The sequence below is a fragment of the Octopus bimaculoides genome, chromosome 4, assembly GCF_046866305.1.
Source record: "Octopus bimaculoides isolate indiv1 chromosome 4, ASM4686630v1, whole genome shotgun sequence".
Taxonomy (NCBI): Eukaryota; Metazoa; Mollusca; class Cephalopoda; order Octopoda; family Octopodidae; genus Octopus; species Octopus bimaculoides.
This window is the reverse complement of record NC_142931.1, coordinates 130,670,849-130,691,443: the sequence shown is the minus strand read 5'-3', so window position 1 is coordinate 130,691,443 and position 20,595 is coordinate 130,670,849. Positions and strand designations below refer to the sequence as shown.

The 20,595-nt window shown below is 35.8% G+C and overlaps 1 protein-coding gene across 8 annotated transcripts in view; it reads left to right on the top strand.

Moving 5' to 3' along the window:
• Positions 1-20,595, top strand: part of LOC106868630 (electrogenic aspartate/glutamate antiporter Aralar, mitochondrial-like) — an 80,892-nt gene that overhangs the window by 46,894 nt on the left and 13,403 nt on the right. For all 8 annotated transcript variants that reach the window (XM_089351464.1, XM_089351462.1, XM_089351463.1 and 5 more), the window contains 8 exons: positions 7,114-7,198; positions 7,325-7,418; positions 8,350-8,558; positions 11,448-11,528; positions 14,756-14,893; positions 15,571-15,709; positions 17,265-17,423; positions 18,584-18,674. In XM_089351464.1, the coding sequence (XP_089207590.1) occupies positions 7,114-7,198; positions 7,325-7,418; positions 8,350-8,558; positions 11,448-11,528; positions 14,756-14,893; positions 15,571-15,709; positions 17,265-17,423; positions 18,584-18,674 (996 nt within the window). The remainder of the gene's footprint in view (positions 1-7,113; positions 7,199-7,324; positions 7,419-8,349; positions 8,559-11,447; positions 11,529-14,755; positions 14,894-15,570; positions 15,710-17,264; positions 17,424-18,583; positions 18,675-20,595) is intronic.

Sequence of the window (20,595 nt, the reverse complement as noted above, 5' to 3'; positions counted from 1 at the left end):
ATATTCTCTGGTTATATAAACAGCTTTATAAGATTATATATATATATATCGCAAGCTTAAAAACAGCTCCACACATTCACAAATTCAAGTTTTTTTTTTTTTTTGTATCAGTTGAGATCAGGAGTTTTTTTTTCTGTTTAACTTTACACATTTTCTATACATAGTCCCCTTTTATTCATCATAGTCTTTCAGGCAATAACAGAGGAATTCAAGACGGGTTGCCCCTGGGAGCTCCTCTATGCTGATGACCTGGCCCTCTTAGCAGAATCACTACCGGAACTAGAAAAGGTTTAGAATCAAAAGGCCTTAGAGTCAATGTAGCTAAGACCAAAATTCTAGTAAGTAGGAAGGCAAATTCATTACACACCCCCTCAGGTAGGTCTGCTCGGTCTGTAGAAAAGGTGTAGGTAGAAACTCCATAAGATGTACCCATTGTAAGCTATGGACACATAAGAGGTGCAGCAACATCAAAGGAAGATTAACCGAGAAAATATCTTTTGTGTGCAGCAGATGCACAAGGGCAGTAAACACCACAGATGCTCAGAAAACAGATTACATCACACTCCAGGGGAAGAAACTAGAAGTAGTTGATAGCTTCTGCTACCTGGGTGACGAAGTTAGGAGTGGGGGTGGATGCTCAGAGAGTGTTACCACTAGAATAAGAATAGCCTGGGCAAAGTTTAGAAAGCTTCTACCTCTACTGGTGACAAAGGGCCTTTCGCTCAGAGTGAAAGGTAGATTGTACGATGCATGTGTGCGAACTGCCATGCTTCACGGCAGTGAAACATGGGCCGTGACTGCGGAGGACGTGTAGGCTCGAAAGAAATGAAGCTAGCATGATCCGCTGGATGTGTAATTTCAGTGTGCACACATGACAGAGTGTAAGTGCCCTGAGAGAAATGTTGGACATAAGAAGCATCGGATGCGACATGCAAGAGAGACGTTTGCACTGGTATGGTCATGTACTACGGATGGATGAGGAGAGATGGAGGAAGAAGTGCCACTCCCAAACAGTTGAAGGAATCTGGGGTAGAAGTAGACCCAGGAAGACATGGGATGAGGTGGTCAAGCATGACATTCGAACATTGGGCCTCATGGAGGCAATGATGAAGGACCAAGACCTCTGGAGATATGCTGTGACTGCGAAGACCCGGCAAATAAAGTGAGTTCACGGCTGTATCCTACACCAGTTTCACATAACCAGCCCTAACCAATTCAAAAGTACCTTGGATCGGAGGGCGACCTGCTGTGCTTGAGGAGACCTATTGAGTCAAGTACATCAACATCAAAATGAAAATCAAATGGAAATTGTAGTTGTGATACCCGTGCTGGTGGCACGTAAAAAGCACCATCCGAATGTAACCAATGCCAGCGCCGCTTTGACTAGCTTCTGTGCTGGTGGCACATAAAAAAGCACCAACTGATTGTGGCCGTTGCCAGCCTCCTCTGGCCCCTGTGCTGGTGGCACGTAAAAAGCACCCACTACACTCACTGAGTGGTTGACGTTAGGAAGGGCATCCAGCTGTAAAAACACTACCAGATCAGACTGGAGCCTGGTGCAGCCTCCTGGCTTCCCAGACACCGGTCAAACCGTCCAACCCATGCTAGCATAGAAAACAGACGTTAAACGACGATGATGATGATGATGATGAAACTTCCTTGATTAATTCAGTACTTAAATAAGAGCTGCGTGAAACCTTTTGGTACCATATTTCCGTTGATGTACCCTACCTTTAGTTCAATTAAGTTTGAAAATGAAGAATAAAATAATGAAGAGAAAAATGAAATTAAAATAACTTTGTCATTATTGTGCTGGTGTTTAAAATGTAAAATAACTTGAAATTCAAAATGGAAGGTCTTCAAAACACTTTAAAACATAAAGTTTGTATCATAGAACCAGAGTCTGTCTCAGATTATTTGCTATAAAAAGATGAAATTACTTAAAAATTTTATTACTTCAAAATTTTATTACTTCAAAATTTTATTACTTCAAAACTTGATTTCTCTGTCTTAATGGCATTCTGCACCTAATATCTGAGTATCATTATTTTAGATATAATGTTCTTATTTAGCAGAAACAGCTGGAGGAAGTGGGGCGAGTTAATACTGCATAACTAAATGGGAAAGGATAGTTACTAGTCAAGTCAGAGACTGTTTGTAAACAAATAACATGGATTAGTGCAGTAATGTTTAGATTGCAATGAAATGCAGCTAGCAAGTCCTGAAAGGAAGATGTTGAGAGCAGTAGAACTCTAATCAGTAGTATCGGGTAGATTTCTTTAATTATGAGTGGGGTGTAATGTTTCAGGCTTCCATAATCTCTGGCAGTTATTACTAGAATGAGATAAAGGTGATGCTCCAGCATAGCTTTAGTTGTGATGGCTAAAACAAGCTAAATAACTGAAGATAAACTGTTTAGGATAGAAGTTAATTTTGTTGTCAATTGTGTGACGACAACATGTAGGATGCTCAAAGAACATGGGGCCTGAGTAATAGGTAAAGAGAGAACTGAACTGGACTTGTGATAAGGCAGGAGAAATAGATGTTCATTCTGACAGTAAATGTGGTTCTGATGGTTACCATTTGACATCTCATTCAAGGGTCAGTGTTCTAATCTCATTCACTTATACATCATGGGAACCAAGTTGAGCTCGATCCTTATGAGTCCTAAGGGTCAAGGGAAAAAGAAAAAAAAACTCCAGGTGCTAAAAATGCTGTGTGGTTAGAGGGAGAGTTGTTTTGAGAAAGTTGGAGAGAATTGGACACAGCAGTAGAATGCTTTTATTTTTCATGATAACTTAGATATATGATAGGTTTTTCAAGGCAGCACACTTTTTCACTATTTGGTTCTCAATCACTTCATTTCTATAACATCTTTCTAAAGTGTAATCTAATCCCAGTTACTCTTTAGTCCACCTTTCTTCTCTATCATCAACTTGTAGTTTGTTGTCTGGCCCTTTCGAATCCTGTTGCTTTGCAACTCACTTGCACTCAAGCTGTATCCTTACTTAATGTTGTACATTTATTGACAGATACTCTCCTTGTTCATTTCCTGTCATTTCAAATATTCAGTCTTTACTGCACAAGTTCCACTACCAACATGCACCTTTCTATAAATTAAAAACAAAACATTTTATCATCAATAGTGATCATTTCTTAAAATTTTCTTGACAGCATAGCATCAATAACTACATTTTCTGTACTACTAAACCAATTGGGTGACCACAACATATCTATTTATTACTACTAGGAACTTAAAAGTCTGTAGGCTTTATTTCCTGTGTTGGTCATATCACCACTTGAGCATATATCTAAACTATTACTTTACTATCATGCTATCAAAGGTCTTCCTACTTGTTTTCTATATCCATTGACTACACTGGCTACAAAATATTTGATTTTCAGTTAAGTTTTAATCCAGCTGTTAAAATGGAATCATCCACCAATTATCACTATTAACTTATATATGAGGAAATGCCTACATAGTTGCTTAACTAGAGGGAAATAGCAGTCAGATCTCCCCCAATTGCACTATACCATCTTAAATAGAAAAAGATATATTGGATAATGTAGTCCTAGACATATTCCTCATAAGACTGGGTGGTCATCTCTGGAATACCTTTGATTGTAGGTCTGCCCAATTAGACCTGTTGTTGTTCAGCCATAACTAATCTATAGTTAAACAACAACTAACTTTCCTAGCTACAACATTACCGATCACTACAGTTAACAACACACTCAGTGACTGGCTATGATTATGATTTTTTTTTTTTTTACATTATTGTTGTATTGATTTCTTGTACCCTGGCTATCATTAACAATATTCACTACTGAATCAATACTAGTTATCTTTGGTAATCATAGGCAGGAACTATGTAGATGCCAGTTAGAAGGATCATCCCTGTTGTTGAGTGCTAGACTTAATCTGTCGGTCATTTCAACACCAGCACATGGTTCCTAGGTGCTCTTTGATATTCAGCCCAAGTTTTCTGTGTGAGGATAAATTTCTGCTTGCCTCCTGCCAGTATCAGTGGTTATGGTAAGGGTCTTGAGTATTTCCCTTCCTTAAACTATTAAACTACAACAACCCTCCCCACTCCTTAAAAAAATGCCTTACAAACTCACAAACCAAACTGTTATCTAGGAATATAGTGTCTCTTTCTGTTTGCAAATTGCTATTCCTATCAACTGTAATCTATTTTCTTCAGACTAGTTATCATTGATCACATTCATTTATACTTTTAATTCATCTGAAACTATTATTATTATTATTATTATTATTTATTATTATTATTATTATTGAGAGTCAACAACTATTGAAAAGGTTTCAAGATGCAATGAAAATTTTAGTAAGATAAGTAAATGAGTGGAGATTTTACCAGTGAGTGAGTTAAATTATAAGGCACTAAAAGAGAATGACTCTCCCCAGACACAACAGAATACGCTTCAACACATGAACTCACATAAAGAATCTTGCAAACCAAATCCAAAAATGAAACTGTTATTTATGTTTTCCCTTTACAAAATGTGTGTTGCTCTCTTTATAGAATCAGTGCTATTTCCCATTCTGTCCAGTCTGTCATATGAATTGCTTCTGTTCAGTTGTCTCATCAGAAATCTAGTTCATACTGTCTGCATGAAGTATATCCCTTTGCTGTTTATAGGTACCAAAGTACTTTCTCAGACTTCTTCTCCTTTGCCCTCAACCAATTTACTAATATAACTTAGTATAGATTTAGTAATTAGTTTTCAAGACTAATCATTATTTGAATTGAGAGGACTGGAATTATTACTCTACAAGAAGTCAGTAGTGTATAAATAGTGTAGTTGCCATAACGATTATCATCATTGCTGTGATATTATGTTGAATATGGAATCTAATTCACAACTGAAGAATGAACTGATTGTACTTTATCATTGTGGTACAGAATGAATAGTGTGTTTTTAGTTGATTTTATTATTATTTTTTTTTTGTTGATGTATAATAATTAGAAACAATGTTTTCTAGAGCTTTCTGTGTGTGGTCAGTTTTGATAAACTGATTGAAAAGATTGATATCTGCAGTCATCTGCATACATTCATGTCGTGCATGGACTAGATGTTTGTGTATTTGCCTACGTCTGTGCCTAGCTCTTTAGAATAAATAGAATTAGAAAATTGATTGGAATTTGAATTGTAAGCTATATGATATCCAACAGGGAAACTCAGAGAGGTTGAGAGAGATTACATTGTAATTTTGTGCTCTATTTCACTGAGTCTGTACAAGGAATTACTATTGTCATTATATTGTTTTTATCCCTTCAATTTCATTTCTATAGTTTAAAAAAAAACAAAAATTAGACATAATCCTTCAATTTTTAATCTACTTCATGTTATGTTTCATCAAACATATTAGGGTTAATTAAATTGCTAAATTCAATAAGTTATTAAAATAAACTGAGACAAATAAATGTAACATCTCCTGTCTAAATAGAAGGGCATATAATATCTTCAATAATATAACATTTTGTTCTGGTGTATTTTTTTGTCTGTTGGATTAGATGTTAGGTTTTTCCCTTTCAATTTAAATAACTTTGGTGTTCTACTAGTTTTACTTTTAACTTGGAATACACAGAGGATTGACTCTAGTAGGATTTGAACTCTGAATATTGACCCATCAAATTAAATTCTGTGAAACTTCGTGTTGGCTTGTTGTTTTTTGCAGATTTTTGAAAATACATGAATATTTGCTACATTTAATAAAGGTAGTTACTTACTGAAACTTGATGTTCTTGGGTGATTTATTTTTATTATTGGTGTTTACTCTTTCATAATATCCTTAGGTTTGTTTTCTTGTTTAAAGCAGTTGTGTTTCTAAGTAAGTTTCTTTAACTAAATCATTTCCCATCATCCCCTACTAGCCACAACCCAAATTAACAATTTGGGATGTGGTATAGCTTTGATGTTAAGAGGTTCACAGTGCAAGCATATATTTGATGCCACTGTACAGCACCTTGGGCCAGTGTCTTCTACCATAGCCTTGGTTTCATCAGTACTTTATAAATGGAATTTGAAAGACGGAAATTGTGCTGAAACTTGTATGCATGGCTGGTATCTTTTATTGGGCTTCATAATTCAATACTAAAAAAATAATTAAGGCTCTTTATAATCTTACTACAAACTGTTATTTACCTTACTATAATCTTACTATAAACTGCTCATAATAATGTTTCACCTCTTTCATTCTTGGGATTAGAATAACTTTTCTATTTTCATTATAGTCTATCCTATTCATTCATATTTATCATTACTTATTTTTTAATTCAGTGTTAACACATTCTTTCTTTTTAACTGGATTTAATTTACTTACTCTATTTTCAGATATTTTCCTCTCACAGGTTATGAGATAATCAACTAATTACAATTTTTCATTTGTTTATAAATACAAATTTTTATTAATTTTCTGGTTATTTTTTTTTCTCAGAAGTTTTAGCTAGAATTCAATAATTCCATAAAATATATGTTGCAAAACGTGCTAGATTATTAATTAGATAAATAAACTTTAAATGTGGAAACTGCCCTCTTACATTACATTTCATTGGTATTAGTTTTACAATACTCCATTGGTGTTCATTATAGTTGTGTTAGTAATAAGTATGGCAGTTCTTTTTTTTTCACGCAACTTTAACTAAAGATCTAAGATATTAAATTAGTGTGTAATATAAATTTGACTTATGAACACTCTGTAGTTGGTTAAATAGATTGTAGTTTCTATTAGTTAATATTTTAGTACTTACATTCAGTGATTAGGTTGTATAATACTATCTGGTGATTTTATATTACATCTATTATAGGATAATTATTGGCTATAGAGCCATGTGTTCTCTTTTGTTTTTTTGCAAAAACTGTAAGATCAATTGAGCTGCAGTTGCTATGAGTTCCCAGATTGACCATAATTTAAGCTTTAGCATATTCCAATTTGATATAATAGCAGTTCCAGCTATACTCTGAATATTTGTTTTTTTTCTGCTTTTTAGTTTGCTGCTGTATGTTTTAAGAAACTGTTAACTGTTGCATAATGATGTTCAGTGGTTATCTTAAACTGTAAAAGCTGTATGTTTTTTTATTTCAAAGCCGTATACGATATGAAGACCTGGAATGTGTATCCCCCATGGAAGGGAGAGAGACTCCATACTCCATCCAGATGCAAATAGCTGAAGTAAGTATTCATCTTCTAACATTTACCAATTAACTTTATGTATTACTTTATCTTTAATTATACAGATAAAAAAAAAAACACTCATGCGTTATCACTGTATAACTGATATTTTTCTTTTTATCCCAGGAGAAGATCCGTCTTGCTGAAGGTGCTGGTCGTCAGCCATTAATGATGGTGTTAGAAAATGCTTATCGTTTTACTCTTGGTTCTGTGGCTGGAGGTATGTTTTATTTTTGTCTTGTTTATGTAAATAAAAATACAAATTCGAGGAACACATTTAAATTATTGGTGGTTGTCCCATCATCATCATCATTTAATGTCTACTTTTCCATGCTTGCATGGGTCAGATGAAATTTATTGAAGCCAGATGCCTTTCTGTTGCTAATCCTCACCTGTTTTCAAGCAAGGTATTATTTCCCCAAGGCCAGACATGTTTTCACAGCAGACAGGAAATAAGCAACCTGTATGATGTTAGGTCTAAACAAGGACACACACAGTGTATATATCTATAATGGGTATTATTGTGTTTATATATATGTATGTGTATAGATGTATAATAGTTATTACTGTGTGTACGTGCTCTTTTACTCTTTTACTTGTTTCAGTCATTTGACTGCGGCCATGCTGGAGCACCACCTTTAGTCGAGCAAATTGACCCCGGGACTTATTCTTCGTAAGCCGAGTACTTATTCTATCGGTCTCTTTTGCCGAACTGCTAAGTGACAGGGACATAAACACACCAGCATCAGTTGTCAAGCAATGCTAGGGGGACAAACACACACATACACACACACACACATATATATATATACATATATACGACGGGCTTCTTTCAGTTTCCGTCTACCAAATCCACTCACAAGGCTTTGGTTGGCCCGAGACTATAGTAGAAGACACTTGCCCAAGATGCCACGCAGTGAGACTAAACTCGGAACCGTGTGTTCGGTAAACAAGCTACTTACCACACAGCCACTCCTGCACTTCGTATATATGCGTGTGCTTGTGTGTGTATTTTATTTGAAAGTTTTCCTCTGTTTCATATTGATGTTTAACATTTTTTTTAGATGTTTAGATAATTCGTTTTATACTTTATTTTTATTTTCATCTGTCACAATTTGTAACTGAAATTTTTTCCTTTTTTCCTTCCCTAGCTACTGGAGCTACAGCTGTATACCCCATCGATCTTGTTAAGACCCGTCTTCAGAATCAACGCTCTGGCTCCTATGTTGGAGAGTTGATGTATAAAAATAGCTTTGACTGCTTTAAAAAAGTTTTGCGTCATGAAGGTTTTACTGGCCTTTATCGAGGATTGGCTCCCCAACTTGTTGGAGTTGCTCCAGAGAAAGCTATTAAATTAACAGTAAATATCATGTCGTATTTATCTAAATATATGTGTGTGTGTGTATATATATATATATATATCACGCAGCTATCCTCATCCATTCTCACTACATGTCCATACCAGCGCAATCGTCTCTCTTGCACGCCACAACTGATGCTTCTAATGTTCAGCTTTTCTCTCAAGATACTTACACTCTGACGGGTCAATGTGAATACCCGTCAGAGTGTAAGTATCTTGAGAGAAAAGCTGAACATTAGAAGCATCAGTTGTGGCGTGCAAGAGAGACGATTGCGCTGGTATGGACATGTAGTGAGAATGGATGAGGATAGCTGCGTGAAAAAGTGCCACACCCTAACAGTTGAGGGAACCCGTGGAAGAGGTAGGCCCAGGAAGACCTGGGCTGAGGTGGTGAGGCAAGACCTTCGTACATTGGGCCTCACCGAGGCGATGACTACTGACCGAGACCTTTGGAAATGTGCTGTGCGTGAGAAGACCCGGCAAGCCAAGTAAGATCGTTGCCAGTGCCCCTGGACTGGTTCTTGTGCGGGTGGCACATGAGATGCACCATTTTGAGCGTGGCCGTTGCCAGTACCGCCTGACTGGCTCCCGTAGGATTTTCGAGCGAGATCGTTGCCAGTGCCCCTGGACTGGCTTGTGCGGGTGGCACATAAAAGACACCATTTCGAGCGTGGCTGTTTTCGTGCGGGTGACACGTAAAAGCACCCACTACACTCTCTGAGTGGTTGGCGTTAGGAAGGGCATCCAGCTGTAGAAACTCTGCCAAATCAGACTGGAGCCTGGTGTTGCCATCCGGTTTCACCAGTCCTCAGTCAAATCGTCCAACCCATGCTAGCATGGAAAGCGGACGTTAAACGATGATGATGATGATGTAAATTTTAGAGGTAATACTTGATAAGTGTAAGCACCTGTATATGCCGGATAGTGGCAGAGGTGAAAGAATATATTAAACGTAAATTGAAAACAGAACACAAAGGATGTCGCGGTACACGTGTTTCAAGCTTTATACACAAACTTAATGAAAGTTTGTATGTAAAGCTTGAAACACGTGTACCGCGACATCCTTTGTGTTCTGTTTTCAATTTACGTTTAATATATATGTGTGTGTGTGTGTGTGTGTGTGTGTGTGTGTGTAAAATGTCATTAATAATCTAAACAGCTTTGTTTAGTGTTATATGAGGGGGTGCTGAAAAGTTCCTGGCTTTAAGGGAATTGTGAAAGGCCTTGTTGGAGGCCTATCCTTCCAAGTTCTTTTACAGGGCTTAGAAAAACTGAAGGACTGCTGCAATAAGTGTGTGAATCTGAGTGGGAAATATGTTGGAATAAAATCATAATTAACTGATCCTCCTGTACTTTCTTTTACCCAAAGCCAGGAACTTTTCAACACTCCCTCATACGTCTGTCATGAATTTTATGAAAATTTTATGTTAAGTTCGAAAAAATATTGCCTTGGTACAGTGTCCCATGAACACTTTCAGGGGTAAGAGGACAAATAAGATGTTTGGTTATCTGCTGTTAATATGGGAACTGAAATCTGCGGTAGATTTTGATTACCCCACATTAGTTTGGCAATTCAAATATATCTCATTGTGGATTGGACTTCACGTCTTAACCTATATTACCATGGTCAAGAGTAGTTATTTCATCATCTTCAAGTGTTATCTGTGCTAAACCAATGATGTATTTAGGAGATTTATCTCTCTTACTTTTAATACTGGGAAGTCCTTGTCTTTAAAAGATTCTTAAGCCATATTTTAAATTCGTATCATTTTTTTTTATCGTATGTGCTTTTTAATAGCAAAAAACCCAAGCACTCTGACCAAACATGAGTGGTACTCATTTAGATTCCTTCCTTCATGGTAGCTTCCAATATTGGTTTGGATCTCTCTTGGCAAATGCAGTTCTTTAACATATCTAGTACTGCTTCTCAAAGAGTGGTTCCTCTCTTCAAATCTAGAAACAGACAGGCTGTTCACAGCTTGTCTGTTTCAGGGTCAGCCTAGCAACAACTACCACCAAGTATATATCTGTATTAAATATTTATAATGGGGCCCCTGCCCCCAATAAAAACAACAACAAAATTTAAAAACCTACATCACACTTATAGTCTGTCACACTTCCAAGATGTTTTTTCACCGATTTTTCATCATCAGCTTTAATTAAGGAATGAGGGTCAGTAAAAGATTGGCAAAAAAGCAATCCCTTTTCTCCCACCTATCAGCAACTATGGGAATGTTAAAGTGTGGAACCAATATAAAAGAAATGTTCCAAAACAATGATTAGCTATATGTCTAACTAAATTGTATATCATTTAATTGTTTAACGTCTGCTTTCCATGCTAGCATGGGTTGGACGATTTGATTGAGGACTGGTGAACCGGATGGCTGCACCAGGCTCCAATCTGATCTGGCAGAGTTAATACAGCTGGATGCCCTTCCTAACGCCAACCACTCCGATAGTGTAGTGGGTACTTTTATGTGCCACCGGCACGAGGGCCAGTCACGCGGTACTGGCAACGGTCATGCTCAAAATGGTGTATTTTATGTGCCACCTGCACAGGAGCCAGTCTAGCGGCACTGGCAACAACCTCGCTCGAATGATTTTCTAACGTGCCACCTGCACAAGTGCCAGTAAGGCGATGCTGGTTGCCACATGTGAAATTTTGTTTTGTTCATTCCCATACATTTGTAACCCTGATGTATATTATATAAAAGTACCTCGGTGGTAATAATAGAAGATTGTTAAATAGTTTGTGTGATTACACTCTATTAACATTAATTTTTCAACATTTCTGTTTATCTTAAATCACCAGTTAAACTATCTTGCATTTTACAAAGTTGAACTGAAAGAAAATTATTCTTGATGTTTTTTTTTTTTTTACCTCTTCAGATGAATGACTTAGTTCGTGAAAGACTAACACAGAAAGACGGCTCATTATCTATTCTATCGCAAATAATTGCTGGTGGTTGTGTAAGTAATGAATTCACTTAATTAAAAACCAGTTTTACTTGTGTCATTGAAAACTTTAAATAATTTAATCAGATTCTCTTGAAGACTTCATTTTGTAATTATAAAATTTCAGCTTTTCTTGATTTTCGTTTCTATTTTTCTTTTGTTTTCTTTCCTACCTACCACATTAAGAATATGTTGAATATACGACAGGAAGAGTGACTATCTTAATTTTTATGTATTTTTTTTTAGATTATTATTTAAATTCATTGATGCTGGGAAGTTGGTGGAAATAGTTGAGCATTTTGCTAAATCCTGGCAGTATTGTAATTTCTCTTATATTCCAAGTTCAAATTCTACTGGTATCAACTTTCTTTTTTGTTCCATCAGTGAAGACATGTATTTGGATTAGTTCAGTTATTACTCCTCCCTCTTCCTTAAAAAATATCTTTGGCCATGTGCACAAAAACCTGCTATATTTAAATTGATCAAAAAGAAAAAAAGTTATCACCTATGTATCGTATTTAATTGTTCATAAATCAGTTGTAATATTTGTCCTGACATCCCTTAACTGTATTATAACCAAATTATAATCTTATTCACAAGGTTTGAAGTATTTAAGATCCTGTTTTTATGCTATTATTTACTTTATTTTAACTATATAAATTCTTTGCTTTCTGAACAGTGTGTGCATAAATTGTGTACATATATACATGATAGATTTACACCTTACAATTACGGCCTATAAACTTTTATTAATACTAACATAGAGTATTGATTTATATATTTGCTCTATGCTAATTATGTTTCTGGTGAGACAGCTGCAAAACACTATGTTTGAGTGACATAAAATTTGACATGTGCTGGTCTTTGAAGTAGTAATGAAGTCAAATGTGGATATGGCTTGTGAATGTTCAGATGATATATATATGAGTGGAAGATGAACCAGAAGTAATTCATTCAGCTGAGCTTTAGATTTATTGATTTCCTAGAATAATTCAGTTTATAAGTACAGATGTGGCTGTGTGGTTAAGAGCTTGTTTCCCAACCACATGGTTTGGATTCAGTCTCACTGCATGGCACCTTGAACAAGTGTCTTCTCCTATAGCCTTGGGTTGTGAGTGAATTTGATAGAGAGATACTGAACAGAAGCCAGTTATATGTCAGACTTGTTTGTGGAGAGCACCCACAGCAGAAGCCAAGACTATAAGTTTGTGTAAAGTCCTTGTTGAGAGTATATAAAATATGGGAAAGTCATTTTGGAAAGCAATGCTTGTCGTCAGCACCAGTGGAGGAAACAAAGAAAAGAAGGAGTGGGTGCTTTTGAAAAATCATGAATTTTTCACACAGAATTTAAATGAACTGTTTGAAAATGCTTCACCTGTGTAGTGAATGGGGGACGCTTGGTCTGCAATATCTGTGGACATATATATTTATCAAGAGTTGGGCTCATTAGTCACCAGTAGAGCCACAAGTGTAAAGTATGAATTTGAATGCACAATATTCTTAATGGTCAATGATGGTATTCTTCGATCATGAGTAGACACTCATTATATACATAAATACACACACACACACACACACACACACACACACACACACACACACACACACACACACATAGACACACATTCATATATGTATGTGTGTGTGTGTGCATCTATATGTGTGTGTCAGTGTGTCCTTGTCTTGACATCGTGTGATGGTTGTAATTAAGTATAACTTTGCATACAAGCAGTGATCTTCATTCCTAATCTTCTGTGAAAACATGTCTAGCTATGCTGAAATATTACCTTACTTCGAAAGAAATGAGGGTTGGCAATAGTAAAGGTATTTGGTCATAGAAATCTCTGCCTCAAGGAATTCCATCCTCGCTATGCAAGCATGGAGAAGTGAACATTTAAACTGATGATGGTGATTGATAATGATATTGATTCAAATAATATGATTATCATTAAAAAAAATCTGTTGACTATATGGGTGGTGCTGAAAAGTTCCTGGCTTTAAGGGTATTGTGAAAAGCCTGGATGGAGGCCCAAACTTCCAAATCATTTTACAAAGTTTAGAAAGACTGAAGGACTACTGAAATAAGTGTGTGAATCTGAGAGGGGAATATGATGAATAAAATCATGATTAACTTGTCCTGTATTTTCTTTTACCCAAAGCCAGGAACTTTTTAGTACCCCACTCATAGAGAGATGTAACTAGGAATCGGAATTTTGAGTGGAGTGGTGGAAAGAGCCATGTGTTCCAAACTAAATTATCATCAGTGTGAACCTCTGAAGTTCAGCATTCTATGCAAAGCTATGTAGAAAGCGGCTCGATGTGCAATAAGTGTAGTAGTCCTTCGGATGAACTGATACAGTCAGCAATTTATATGCTCCAAATAATCCTTTCTACTGGAGGCACAAGGCCTCAGATTTATTGGGTGTGGATTAGTTGATTATATCAACCCCAGTGTTTCACTAGTATTTAATTTATCAACCCCGAAAGGATAAGTCAGCCTCGGCAGAATTTGAACTCAGAATGTTCTGACAGGCGAAATACTGCTAAGCATTTCGTCCAGCACACATTTTTGCCAGTTTATACTGCTTTATATGCTCCAAATAACGTGTGATTTATAGTGTTAGTGTGTCAGTAACCTTTATAATTAAAGAACTTGGATCAATTTGATAGCTTATTGGAGGCTGTTTAAATTGTATAATTTAGCACTGGAAATTAAACTAGTTAACCAAATCTTTTTTTATTTTTCATAAGCCTTTGGACTCGTAAGACCAGTTACCAGGTTTTTATGGTGTGTAAGTGACTGGATTACAATATTTCTTTGAAAAAGATGCTGCTCTGTTGTAGGGTTCATGGTTAGAATTTTTGAGGGGAAGGGACAAGTTGACTGCTTTCTATCCTTTCAGAGTAGATAAAATAAAACACCAAAGTTGATTTAGGTGGGAATTGAATTCAGAATGTAAAGAACCAGAAAAAATACCACCAAGCATTTTGCCTGACATATTAATGATTCTGCCGCATTGCTGCCTTAGCCAAATCTGTATAATGTATTTATAAGAGGTAGGTTAAAATAATGACTGGTATTGTTGGCATAAGAGAGAGAGAGAGAGAGAGAGACATTTAGTTGCTTGTGTGAACCTTAATTGATGATGCATTGAATGAAATATACTGCATGACAATTGTATAAGGGTTGAATATTTCATTATTACTATTACAATCATAATTTCTTCTTGTACTTTTTCTAGGCGGGTGCATCACAGGTGGTGTTTACAAATCCTTTAGAAATTGTTAAAATTCGCTTACAAGTTGCTGGTGAAATTGTTGGGAAACGTATCAGTGCTTTATCTGTGATCAGAGAACTGGGATTTTTTGGCTTGTATAAGGTAATGTATATATATTTCTTGATTGTTGTTTCTTTAGTTGCTTTCCCTGTTGGTTTGTATCCAACAGCTCTTGTGAATAATTCTTCAAAGTGGTTCTTTGAAATGGATCATAGTTGATTGAGTTCATTTGTACTGGCCTTTCAGTCAAAAGTGTGATAACATTGCAGCTGATAACATTCTTTGAAGTAATTTGGTAGAAATCATACATATTTAATAAGTATAGCAATATTTGGGCTAAATTCTCTTTGATCCACCAGGGAGATTAAAGATTAAAAAGCATTGTTGCATATCTGATGATAGAACTGCCCTACAAGACTGACATAAGCTGCTTGTTGAGTTTATATAAGCCAAAGTGGTTGTGCTGGTGGCATGAAAAGCACACCCAGTAATACTTTAAAGTGGTTGGTATTAGAAAGGGCATCTAGCTGTAGAAACCATGCCAAAGCTGACATCAGAGTTTGATGTGGACCTATGGCTCACTGGATCCTGTCAGACTATCCAACCCATGTTTGCATCGAGATGGACTTTAGATAATGATGGTGATGATGAGGATATTTCTTTTTGCTGTAACAGTTTAAAAATTTACTTTTGAATATTTGTAGGAATCAAATTTATACTGATTTACCTTTTTCTTTCACTTAAATTGCTAATCATTGTGTATATTTTGCTTTTACTAGGGTGCCAAAGCCTGCTTCCTTCGTGATATCCCATTCTCTGCAATATACTTCCCTCTTTATGCCTATTTAAAAAAACAATTTGCTGATCCAAATGGTTACAATTCTCCTGTAAGTTTACTTTGCGCTGCAACTATTGCAGGTAAGTTATTGAAAAAATTTCTTTTCCTTTCCTTTTGGAGACATTGGGACCTGACTCAGCTCTGCAGCTTGTCAGATCCTGTCAAACTGTCTAACCCATGTCAGCATAAAAGATGGTCATTAAAGGATGAGATGATGATGAAGATGAGCTCTTGTATGAAGATTGACATGGTCTTCAATACAATCTTTGATCTCACATCCACTCTTATATAATTCAAGGCAACCATGTATCTTTTCTATAGCAGGACACCTGTGCTTGTCTCTCTGTCATACTTTGGCCTCTCAGTACTTGGTATAGGGTCATCCCCACTCGATTACAACCCTGCTGAGTTGAAGAGGGCTTCTTTTACTTTGCATTTCAAGTGACTTGGTGATCATTACTGGTGCCGGTCTCATAAATAAGACACCCAGTACATTCTGTAAAGTGGTTGGCATTGGGAAGTGCATCCAGCCATGGAAACCATGCAAAAGCAGATATTGGAGCTTGATGCAGTTCTCCAACTTATTGGATCCTGTCAAACTGCCCCAACCCATGCAAATGTGGAAGAAGGATGTTTAATGATGGTAAAGAATGGACACATGCAGATTTGAAGAATATGTAAAATAAAAGTTCTGTTTAAAATGGATAACATCAACATTTTTCTGTTGGCGTGTCCTCATTTCTATTCGACACATTTCAATTAGTTTCTGTCTAATTTTAACTCAGGGAACAGACAATTGATTTCCATTACCCCCCCCCCCCCCCCACACACACACACGTGCACACACAGACACACATACACACACACCTTTTTAAAGCATAGTACCATTGATAAATTATGAACTTAGCTAAAATTTTCCTCTTAAATTTTTAAGCCTTACCAACTGGCCTCTGGATGTCTTTAGCAAAGTACACTCTGTGGCAAGTATTCAAACCAGAGGGATTGCCTGAGGATAGCTTTCTTCATCCTGCTAGACTCAGAATCCTTGAAAAAGATCATGGGTGATGCTCTTCTTGTTCCTTTGTCATTTATTCAATTTCTTATGCTCTGTACTTGATTACCTCTCTTTTCGGAATAGTGTATATGTTTAGTTCTGACACCTGCTTATTAGTATCGCTATACGAACGATGATACCTAAGTGAACACATTAAACATCAATATTTGTATATTCTATGTTCTGCGAATTCAAACATCTCATTGGAAAATAGAGATTCCAAGCCACATCACATCACATCATGCTTGTACATTAAAGCATAATATTATGCTTTAATATTTAAGTGACTCAATAAGCAGGTGGTTCATTTCCTTGGTATTCGTAAAATAAAATTCTTTTACCAAAACACCAAAGAGATGAGCTGCCATCTTTTTGAAACATTTTCTATATTAAAACAAAAGAACACTAGTTATGTTTCTTGCATTTCTCTCCGAATTTCACAGACGTGAAATTTTGGAACAATACAGTGGGTTTTTTTTAAATTGTCATAAGTGGTGCACTGGGTAGTATCTCATTTTTTAAATTTAAGTTTAAGGTTTAATTTTTATGACTATAAATATAACATTTTTTATTGACTATAGGTATTCCAGCTGCCTCAATTCCTACTCCTGCTGATGTTATTAAAACCAGATTGCAGGTTGCTGCTCGATCCGGTCAAACCACATACAGTGGAGTAATAGATTGTGCAAGGAAAATTTTGAAAGAAGAAGGTGGCAGTGCATTTTGGAAAGGTGCTCCAGGTAGGAAAATTGTGTTGTATTTCTTATTGGCTTAAATAGAATAATAAAAAAAAAATATGATGTGGCTGTATGGTTAAAAAATTTGCTTCCCAGCCACATAGCTTTGGGTTCAGTCCCTTTGCATGGCACCTTGGGCAAGTGACTTTTATTATTGTACTGGGTTGACCAAAGACATGTCTGTGGATTTAGTACTTGGAAATTAAAAGAAGTCTGTCATATAAAAAGCTGCCAGTACACTCTGTAAATTGGGTGATGTTAAGAAGGTCATCTACCTTAAGAAACCATGCCAAAACAGATAACTGGAACCTGGTGTAGCTCTCTGGCTGGCGAGCTCCTGTTGAACTGTCCAACCCATACCAGCATGGAAAATGGATGTCGTTGATGACATTGTATACATATGTATGTGTGAGTGCCTGTGTTTGTATGTCTTTGTCTTGACATCACATGGGCAACTACTAAACTTCCTGAAAAACATCTTGCTCAAGCCTGTGCATACATGTGCAAAAGCATTGTTAACCTTGACTGATGTGAAGGATATTGTCCATGTCGTTTCATGTGCTCTTTTGACTAGGATGTCTGAGAGAGGTGGGGCTCTTAGCTGTATATTACAAGTGATGTGGTACATTACAAGCTTTCTAAAGAGCATACAGTATAGAGTTGGAGGTGAATTGGGCAGTGAATATAGAAGGTTTTTTTTTTCCTTTTTTTTTTTAATATGATAGTTCTACTAACAGAACCATCTTAGTTGAGAACTGATGTGGATTCGGCACAGTTGATAGAGTTTCTTATAGTAAGGCTCTGCTACCTATTGGGAGGTTGGAAAGCTTGTTGTGGTGCATGAAAGCATTTTTGTCTTTCATTGCTGATAGTAGTCTTGCAGTGATAAGTAACAGTTTATCAGTTAGTAATGGTGGTGTATAATCCTAGTGTTGTGTATAGTCTTCTTTGCCCATACTGTTGCATCATAGCTAAACCCTATAACCACACTTGAAGAGATAGGCTTTAGTTGTTTGAGATGTAAAAGATTATATCCTGGAGGAATGCAAAAGCACCTTCATCTTGTTGTTTCATAGTCTGATACTGTAAAGGATTTATGACATACGAACAAATATAACATATCTTTCTTTGTTTTGTAAAATCAACTGTTATTTCTGTTTCAGCTCGTGTATTCCGTTCTTCCCCACAGTTTGGTGTAACTCTTCTTACTTATGAATTGCTACAACGAATGTTATACATAGACTTTGGAGGAAGGTAAGACTTTAATCTATATTTAAAGTTATATTTTGAATATTTTTTTTTTCAGGAAGGAAGTATAAGTTTAGATAGATTTTTTTTTTCCTTTTGCTTTTTGTTTTGTTCTCTTTTGTTTCTTTTTTTTTTTTATTATTTTCCATTTCCAAAAGACAAGAACTTAAAGAAGGTATGTAAAAGAGCCTGCAAAAGTGAAAAAAAAAAATTATTTACAGCCATGTATAATATAAATACTATTGATAAAATAGAAATGTTTGGAAAAAGGAAGAGTGTGAAGGAAGTTAAAGTTTAAAGTTTTCAAAGTTGCTTTAGTGAATTCAACTGGGATACAACAATTACATTTTAATGAAGACATCATCTAATAGAATTTGTGGAATGGTCTAAGTTATAGAAAACAAAAATGAAGTCTTAATATTGATGATGTTAACTACTTTTAACTTTTACTATAAGTTCAGTATAAGTACAATGCTCTAGTTATTTTAAAACATAATGTTTAACCTATACGATTATACTTTGGAGTGATATAGACCAAACTATACAACGACACCATTAGTTAGAGTAATATAGATCAAACTGTAAAACTTGATAATTTGAGTTCTATATTTACATATTCATTTAATTAGTCATGCATATCCTTCAGTAAGCATTGATTTTATGAGCCTTTACTGCAGTTCACAGAGTTGCGTTTTTTTATCTCCTAGCTCTCCGTATAATATATATATATATATATATGTATAAAAGCAGACATACACCCATGCCTAGGGATCTTTTATTTGGTGGGACTGTTAATAGATAAATCAGAGCCAGCCCCTTGATTAAAATTCGGTTCCTTTCAATAGGTAAATGTTATTAGAAAAGGACTCATGAGTTGTCACATTCTTACCAACATTATTCATTTCCTAACTCATTCTTGCCAACATTTTATCATTCATACTGACATTTCCTAACTTATTCTTACCAACATTATTGAATTCTTCCTTTCACTAGTATTTCTATTTATTGATGGTCTTGCTTCAATGCTTCATACTTCATTGCTCTTTGCTTCAACTATCACCATCCACTAGCATATGTCATTTCTTTATTCACCTTTTTTTTTTCTTCAGTATATCCTCAAGTCATTACCATCATCATATTTGCTTACAAAGGCCAATGCCTTTATTACTTACGCATTTTCTCTGTTTTATTTTATGCTTTATTTATTGTTCAACTTACTGTCAGCAAATAATATTCACTTCATTCCTCCTTTTCTCATTGCTTATATTTCATTGCTGTGCTACATCACACTCCTAACTCATTCACCTAGTGTCATTTGCAATAAGAGTTAATAGGATTCCTGCCTTCCCACATTAATTTACATTTAGGTAATACAACATTATTTATTTAAAGGAAAGATAATTGAACGGAGATTTTTGTAGCAAGTTCTCATAGATTTTTTTTTCAATCAATAGGAAAATTATTTGATCATATTTTAATCTTACATCACCCCCACTCAATACTACACCCTCTCATCTGAGGTGGAGTCTTGTCTTGTGAGTGTCTTGGTGACCTCAATACTGCTGGTGCTATGTAAAAAGCACCCAGTACACTCTGCAATGTGGTTGGTATTAGGAATGGCATCTGGCTGTAGAGACTATGCCAAAGTAGACATTGGAGCCTGACAGTCTTCTGAGACTCACCAACTTCTGTGAAACTGTCCAGTCTATGTCAGTATGGAAAACGTGCATTAAATGGTGATGATGATGAACTAATGAAACTAATTAAAGGTCAAAACTGGAAACCTGATTTAATTAATTGTCAACAGTAATCGTTCCTGCAAATTTTGTATACTTGATATCACTAGAGTTTAGAAAGGAAGTTTTAATCTTGCAAAAAATTGAAATAATTTATTTTTAATCCTTTAATTTCATCAGCTATATGGATT